This window comes from Pyrgilauda ruficollis, unplaced genomic scaffold (assembly GCF_017590135.1).
Source record: "Pyrgilauda ruficollis isolate IOZ18807 unplaced genomic scaffold, ASM1759013v1 scaffold1270, whole genome shotgun sequence".
NCBI classification, from domain to species: Eukaryota; Metazoa; Chordata; class Aves; order Passeriformes; family Passeridae; genus Pyrgilauda; species Pyrgilauda ruficollis.
In genome coordinates this window covers 1-8,008 of record NW_024511100.1, presented here as the reverse complement: position 1 = coordinate 8,008, position 8,008 = coordinate 1, and the positions used below count along the sequence as shown (strand labels likewise).

At 65.2% G+C, this 8,008-nt stretch overlaps 2 protein-coding genes across 2 annotated transcripts in view; both read left to right on the top strand.

Annotated features, from left to right (window-relative positions):
- Positions 1-783, top strand: part of LOC121348642 (zinc finger protein 775-like) — a 3,837-nt gene extending 3,054 nt beyond the window's left edge. Inside the window, exon 3 of the mRNA XM_041458400.1 lies at positions 5-783. Within this exon, the coding sequence (XP_041314334.1) occupies positions 5-681 (677 nt within the window). The 3' untranslated portion in view covers positions 682-783. The remainder of the gene's footprint in view (positions 1-4) is intronic.
- Positions 784-1,164: 381 nt separating this feature from the next.
- LOC121348643 (zinc finger protein 420-like) lies at positions 1,165-6,129 on the top strand. The gene is made up of 3 exons (XM_041458401.1): positions 1,165-1,889; positions 2,922-4,257; positions 5,394-6,129. Exons 1-3 carry the CDS (start codon positions 1,165-1,167, stop codon positions 6,078-6,080), a joined length of 2,748 nt encoding a protein of 915 aa, XP_041314335.1. The 3' UTR covers positions 6,081-6,129.
- Positions 6,130-8,008: the final 1,879 nt, after the last annotated feature.

Below are 8,008 nucleotides of genomic sequence, written 5' to 3'. Positions count from 1 at the left end.
TCGGGGCGTGGCTCCCGCCGGGGGCGCGGCCGGCGCGGCGGTGGGCGTGGCCAGGCGGCCCCGCCCCCCAAGCCCTTCACCTGCCTGGCGTGCGGCAAGGGCTTCACGCGCAGCTCCAACCGCAACGCGCACCTGCGCACGCACCTGCCCCTGGGCCACGCCCCCCAGCGGGCCCGCCCCCTGCGCCAGGTGAGCCCGCGGCGCTTCGGCTGCGGCCAGTGTGGGCGGAGCTTCGGCCGCGGCGCCCACCTGAGCGCGCACCTGCGCGCGCACCTGGGCGAGCGGCCCTACACCTGCGGCGAGTGTGGGCGGGGCTTCAGCTACAGCTCCGCCTTCCTCAAGCACCGCCGCGCCCACGGGCAGCCGGAGGAGGAGGGGAGGAAGAGGAGGAGGAGGAAGGGCGCGCCCGGGCACACCTGCGCACCTGGGCACACCTGCGCACCTGGGCACACCTGTGCGCCTGGGCACACCTGTCCGCGCTGCGGGGCGGGGTTTGCAGACGGCCACGCCCTCCTGGCGCACCTGCACGGGCACGCCGCGGACACGCCCCTGGGCTGTGCCACGCCCGACGTGTGTGCCACGCCCCTGGGCTGTGCCACGCCCTACACCTGCGGGGATTGTGGGAAGGGCTTCGGGGGAAGCTCCGCCCTCATCCGGCACCAGCGGCTGCACCTGGGCTAGGAGGGACCGGAACCGGAACCGGAACCGGGACAGGGAAACTTCCAGAACTGGAACCGGAACCGGAACTGGAATTGGAACTGGAACCGGGACAGGGAAAGTTCCAGAACTGGGACTGGGACCGGAACCGGAACCGGAACTGGAACTGGAACCGGGACAGGGAAACTTCCAGAACTGGAACCGGAACCGGAACTGGGACAGGGAACCAAACCGGGACAGGGAAACTTCCAGAACTGGGACCGGAACCGAGACTGGGACAGGGAAAGTTCCAGAACTGGGACTGGGACTGGGACCGGAGCTGGAACCGGAACTGGGACCCAAAACGGGACAGGGAAACTTCTGGAACTGGAACCAGAACCGAGACTGGGAAACAACCGGAACTGGGACCGGAACTGGGACTGGGACAGGGAAACTTCCAGAACCAGGACTGGAACTGGGACAGGGACAGAGAAACTTCCAGAACCGGGAGCAGAACCAGAACCAGGAATGGAACTGGAACTGGGAGAGGGAAACTTCCAGAAGCGGAACCGGAACTGGAACTGGAACTGGAACTGGGACCAGAACTGGAACTGGGACCAGAACCAGGGCTGGGACTGGAACTGGGACCAGGACAGGGAAACTCTGGAACCGGGACCAGAACCCGGACTGGGAAACGGCCAAAACCAGGACTGGAGCCCTCTGGAACCGGAACTGGGACCAGAACCGGGCCTGGGAAACCCCCGGAACCGGAGCTCACTGGAACTGGGACCGGAACCAGAACCCGGACTGGGAAACGGCCAAAACCAGGACTGGAGCCGGGAAACTGACTGGAACCGGAGCCCTCTGGAACCGGAACCGGGACGGGGACCAGAACCGGGACCAGAACCAGAACCAGGACTGGGAAATGGCCAAAACCAGGACTGGAGCCCTCTGGAACCGGAACCGGGACCAGAACCGGGGCTGGGAAACCCCCGGAACCGGAGCCGTCTGGAACTGGAACCGGAACTGGAACTGGGATCAGAACCAGAACCCGGACTGGGACCAGCCAAAACCAGGACTGGAGCCGGGAAACTGACTGGAACCGGAGCCCTCTGGAACCGGAACCAGGGCTGGAACTGGAACCGGGACCGGGACCAGAACCGGGCCTGGGCAACACCCGGAACCGGAGCCCTCTGGACCCGGGACCGGAACTTGGAGCGCTCCAGAACCGGGAGGCTTCCAGTGCCAGAACTGTGACCGAGGACCTTCCGGAACCTTCCAGAACCTTCCAGAACCGGGACCCCCGGAACCAGGACCGAACCCCCCGGGTGGGGCAGGGGGGAGGGGACGCGGGGGGGCGTTCCCGCGCCCGCCACGGAGTTTGGGGGGACCCCGGACCCTCGGGAAGCCAGCCGGGACCCCAAAACCCAGCCCCGACCCCAAAACCCAGCCCGGACCCCCCAAAATCCATCTCCGACCCCAAAATCCATTCTAGACCCTGAAATCCATCCAGGACTCCAAAACCCATCCAGGACCCCCCTGGGACCAGAACTGGAACTGGGACCAGAACCAGGGCTGGGACTGGAACTGGGACCAGGACAGGGAAACTCTGGAACCGGGACCAGAACCAGGACTGGGAAATGGCCAAAACCAGGACTGGAGCCCTCTGGAACCGGAACCGGGACCAGAACCGGGCCTGGGAAACCCCCGGAACCGGAGCCGTCTGGAACTGGAACCGGAACTGGAACTGGGATCAGAACCAGAACCCGGACTGGGACCAGCCAAAACCAGGACTGGAGCCGGGAAACTGACTGGAACCGGAGCCCTCTGGAACCGGAACCAGGGCTGGAACTGGAACCGGGACCGGGACCAGAACCGGGCCTGGGCAACACCCGGAACCGGAGCCCTCTGGACCCGGGACCGGAACTTGGAGCGCTCCAGAACCGGGAGGCTTCCAGTGCCAGAACTGTGACCGAGGACCTTCCGGAACCTTCCAGAACCTTCCAGAACCGGGACCCCCGGAACCGGGACCGAACCCCCCGGGTGGGGCAGGGGGGAGGGGACGCGGGGGGGCGTTCCCGCGCCCGCCACGGAGTTTGGGGGGACCCCGGACCCTCGGGAAGCCAGCCCGGACCCCAAAACCCAGCCCCGACCCCAAAACCCAGCCCGGACCCCCCAAAATCCATTCTAGACCCTGAAATCCATCCCGGACTCCAAAACCCATCCAGGACCCCCCAAAATCCATCTCCGACCCCAAAACCCATCCGGGACCCCCCAAAACCCAGCCCGGACCGCGGACAGAGGAGTGACCACAGCAGCGGTCAGCGGGGCGGCTCCGGACAGAGGAGTGACCACAGCAGCGGTCAGCGGGGCGGCTCCGGACAGCCGGACACAGCCGGCGATGACCACCGCCCCCCCCAGAGCAGCGGTCAGCAGCAGGGCAGCGATGACCACAGCGATGACCACAGCGATGACCACAGCGATGACCGAGCCGACTGCCCCCACGCCAGCGCGGAGCCCGGGGGTGACCACTGTCCACTCAGCTGCCCGGACTGCGGCCAAAGCTTCGCACCGAGCGTCCAGCTGCAGCGGCAGCGCCGCGGCCACGCCGCACTGACCGGAACCGGCCGGAGCTGCGGCCACACCACGGTGACCAGAACCAGCCAGGCCACACTGACCAGAACCGGCCAGGCCACAGTGACCAGAACCAGCCAGGCCACAGTGACCAGAACCGGCCAGACCACGGTGACCAGAACCGGCCACGCCACAGTGACCAGAACCGGCCAGGCCACACTGACCAGCACCGGCCGGAGCCGCGGTCACACCACGCTGACCAGAACTGGCCGGAGCTGTGGCCACACCCCACTGACCAGTACCAGCCACACCACGCTGACCAGCCCTGCCCAGGCCACGCTGACCAGCACCAGCCACACCACAGTGACCAGCTCTGGCCAGAGCTGTGCCCGGGCTGCACTGACCAGTACCAGCCAGGCCACGCTGACCAGTACCAGCCACACCACACTGACCAGCCCTGTCCAAGCCACACTGACCAGAACCGGCCGGAGCTGTGGCCAGGCTGCAGTGACCAGTACCAGCCAGGCCACACTGACCAGCCCTGCCCAGGCCACGCTGACCGTCGCCCGCCGGCCGCACGAGTGCCTGGACTGCGGCAAATCCCTGCAGCCGCGCCGCTGCTCCGGCCAGTCCGGCCCCTCCGGCCGCTCCGGCCGCAGGGCAGCGGCGCCGGGCATCCCCAACACGTGCGGCGAGTGCTGGCAGAGCTTCGGGCAGAGCTCGGACCTGGCCAAGCACCTGCGCATCCACACGGGCGAGAAGCCGTACGCCTGCGGGCACTGCGGCAAGCGCTTCAACGTCAGCTCCAACCTGATCCGGCACCGGCGCATCCACACCGGGGAGCGGCCCTACGGCTGCGCCGACTGCGGCAAGAGCTTCACCGACAAGTCCACGCTGAGCCAGCACCGGCGCACGCACACCGGGGAGCGCCCGTACGCCTGCGGGCTCTGCGGGAAGAGCTTCAGCCGCAGCTCGCACCACCGGCGCCACCAGCGCACCCACACCGGGGGCACCGGGGGCACTGGGGGCACCGGGGGCGCTGGGGGGGTGACGCAGATCTGGGGGTTCCCCAGCCAGGCTTGCTGAGCGGGGTTTTGGGGGTTTCAGTAAGGAAAATTAAACAAAATTTGGAATATTGGGGATTTTTTGGTGTTTGCTGGTTGTGGTTACGGTGTCTTGGTCCCAGCCCAAATCCCAATCCCAGGCCCAGTTTCGATCCCAATCCCAGTCCCAATCACGATCCCAGTTCTGATCTCAGACCCATTCCAGTCCCAGACTTGGTCCCAGACCCATCCCAGTCCCATCCCAGTTCTGATCCCAGTCCCATCCCATCCCATCCCATCCCATCCAGTCCCAGTCCCATCCCAGTTCTGGTCCCAGCCCAAATCCCAGTCCCAATCCCAGTCCCAGTCCCAGTTTCGATCCCAATCCCAGTCCCAATCATGATCCCAGTCCCAGTTGTGGTCCCAGACCCATCCCAATCCCATCCCAGCCCCGTTCCCCTGCGGGCTCTGCGAGAAGAGCTTCAGCCGCAGCTCGCACCACCGGCGCCACCAGCGCACCCACACCGGGGGCACTGGGAGTACTGGGAGTACTGGGAGTACTGGGAGGGTGACACAGATCTGGGGGTTCCCCAGCCAGGCTTGCTGAGCGGGGTTTTGGGGGTTTCAGTAAGGAAAATTAAACAAAATTTGGAATATTGGGGATTTTTGGTGTTTGCTGGTTGTGGTTACGGTGTCTTGGTCCCAGCCCAAATCCCAGTCCCAGTCCCAGGCCCAGTTTCGATCCCAGTCCCAATCACGATCCCAGTTCTGATCTCAGACCCATTCCAGTCCCAGACTTGGTCCCAGACCCATCCCAGTCCCATCCCAGTTCTGATCCCAGTCCCATCCCATCCCAGTCCATCCCATCCAGTCCCAGTCCCATCCCAGTTCTGGTCCCAGCCCAAATCCCAATCCCATCCCAGTCCCATCCAAATCCCAGTCCCGATCTTTGTCCCGGCCCAAATCCCAATCCCAGTTCTGATCCCAGTCCCATCCCAGTCCCCCCAGTTCCCCATACCCCAGGACCCTCCCGCAGTGATTCCCCCTTTGATGACATCATCCCCACCCCGGTGACGTCACAGTGATGTCACAGCACCCCACATTTTGGGGGGGATTTTGGGGGTGTTTATTAAAAGCCAGGGGGGCCCCGAGCGGGGCCGGGAGGGAAATTTGGCAAAATCCGCGCCCCCCCCCCCCCCAAAAAAACTGACCAGCCCTGTCCAAGCCACACTGACCAGAACCGGCCGGAGCTGTGGCCAGGCTGCAGTGACCAGTACCAGCCAGGCCACACTGACCAGCCCTGCCCAGGCCACGCTGACCGTCGCCCGCCGGCCGCACGAGTGCCTGGACTGCGGCAAATCCCTGCAGCCGCGCCGCTGCTCCGGCCAGTCCGGCCCCTCCGGCCGCTCCGGCCGCAGGGCAGCGGCGCCGGGCATCCCCAACACGTGCGGCGAGTGCTGGCAGAGCTTCGGGCAGAGCTCGGACCTGGCCAAGCACCTGCGCATCCACACGGGCGAGAAGCCGTACGCCTGCGGGCACTGCGGCAAGCGCTTCAACGTCAGCTCCAACCTGATCCGGCACCGGCGCATCCACACCGGGGAGCGGCCCTACGGCTGCGCCGACTGCGGCAAGAGCTTCACCGACAAGTCCACGCTGAGCCAGCACCGGCGCACGCACACCGGGGAGCGCCCGTACGCCTGCGGGCTCTGCGGCAAGAGCTTCAGCCGCAGCTCGCACCACCGGCGCCACCAGCGCACCCACACTGGGGGCACCGGGGGCGCTGGGGGGGTGACGCAGATCTGGGGGTTCCCCAGCCAGGCTTGCTGAGCGGGGTTTTGGGGGTTTCAGTAAGGAAAATTAAACAAAATTTGGAATATTGGGGATTTTTGGTGTTTGCTGGTTGTGGTTACGGTGTCTTGGTCCCAGCCCAAATCCCAGTCCCAGTCCCATCCCAGTCCTGATCCCAGCCCAAATCCCAATCCCAGGCCCAGTTTCGATCCCAATCCCAGTCCCAATCACGATCCCAGTTCTGATCTCAGACCCATTCCAGTCCCAGACTTGGTCCCAGACCCATCCCAGTCCCATCCCAGTTCTGATCCCAGTCCCATCCCATCCCAGTCCATCCCATCCAGTCCCAGTCCCATCCCAGTTCTGGTCCCAGCCCAAATCCCAGTCCCAATCCCAGTCCCAGTCCCAGTTTCGATCCCAATCCCAGTCCCAATCATGATCCCAGTCCCAGTTGTGGTCCCAGACCCATCCCAATCCCATCCCAGCCCCGTACGCCTGCGGGCTCTGCGGGAAGAGCTTCAGCCGCAGCTCGCACCACCGGCGCCACCAGCGCACCCACACCGGGGGCACCGGGGGCGCTGGGAGTACTGGGAGTACTGGGAGGGTGACACAGATCTGGGGGTTCCCCAGCCAGGCTTGCTGAGCGGGGTTTTGGGGGTTTCAGTAAGGAAAATTAAACAAAATTTGGAATAACGGGATTTTTTTCAGGGTTTTTTGGTGTTGGCTGGTTGTGGTTACGGTGTCTTGGTCCCAGCCCAAATCCCAGTCCATCCCATCCCAATCCCAGTCCCAGTCCCGGTCCCAATCCCAGTCCCAATCTTGGTCCCAGTCCCAGTCCCAGTTCTGGTCCCAGCCCAAATCCCAGTCCCATCCCATCCCAATCCCATCCCAATCCCATCCCAGTCCCGGTCCCAATCCCAGTCCCAGTTCTGGTCCCAGCCCAAATCCCAATCCCATCCCAGTCCCATCCAAATCCCAGTCCCGATCTTTGTCCCGGCCCAAATCCCAATCCCAGTTCTGATCCCAGTCCCATCCCAGTCCCCCCAGTTCCCCATACCCCAGGACCCTCCCGCAGTGATTCCCCCTTTGATGACATCATCCCCACCCCGGTGACGTCACAGTGATGTCACAGCACCCCACATTTTGGGGGGGATTTTGGGGGTGTTTATTAAAAGCCAGGGGGGCCCCGAGCGGGGCCGGGAGGGAAATTTGGCAAAATCCGCGCCCCCCCCCCCAAATAAATACACAGCATTGAGGGGGCGGGGCTTGGCTGCAGCAGCCAATCAGCGCTGGCCACGCCCGGCCACGCCCCCGCCACGGGTCACAGCCTCGGCCGCTGTGGGGCACTGGGGGTCACTCCGGGGTCACTCCGGGGTCACTCCGGACACCACTTGGGGGTCAGCCCAGGCCCCACTTGGGGGTCAGTTTGTTCTCACTTGGGGGTCACTCTGGGCCCCTCTTAGGGGTCAGTTTGTCCCCCTCTTGGGGGTCAGTTTGGGCCCCGCTTGGGGGTCAGCCCCACATCCTGCCATGGGTCAGTCCAGGCCCCACTTGGGGGTCACTTTGTCCCCACTTGGGGGTCAGTCCAGCCCCACTTAGGGGTCAGTCCAGCCCCACTCGTGGCTCAGTTCCTGCCCCTCTCAGGGGTCACTCTGTCCCCACTCAGGGGTCAGTCCAGGCTCCACTTAGGGGTCAGTTTGTCCCCACTTGGGGGTCAGTTGCTGCCCCTCTCAGGGGTCACTCTGTCCCCACTCGGGGGTCAGTCCCTGCCCCACAGCCGGGTCCCCCGTGGGGCTGCAGGGCCGGGGGTCACTGCGGGGTCCCCCCGTGGGTCACTGCCAGACACTGGGGGTCACCCCAGGGGTCCGTGGGGTGCCGGGGGTCACTCCGGGTGGCTCTGGGGTCACTCTGGGTCACCACTGGACGCTGCGGGTCACTCTGGGTGGCCGTGGGGCTGCGTTGGTCAC

Excerpts from the sequence above, each read along its gene's own strand:
- LOC121348643 (XM_041458401.1), top strand. The coding sequence starts at position 1,165 with ATGGAACTGGAACTGGGAGAGGGAAACTTCCAGAAGCGGAACCGGAAC. Across the intron at positions 1,890-2,921 it reads AGGCTTCCAGTGCCAGAACT|CCCGGACCGCGGACAGAGGA; the intron begins GTGACCGAGGAC and ends CCCAAAACCCAG. Across the intron at positions 4,258-5,393 it reads GCACCGGGGGCGCTGGGGGG|GGGGGCCCCGAGCGGGGCCG; the intron begins GTGACGCAGATC and ends ATTAAAAGCCAG.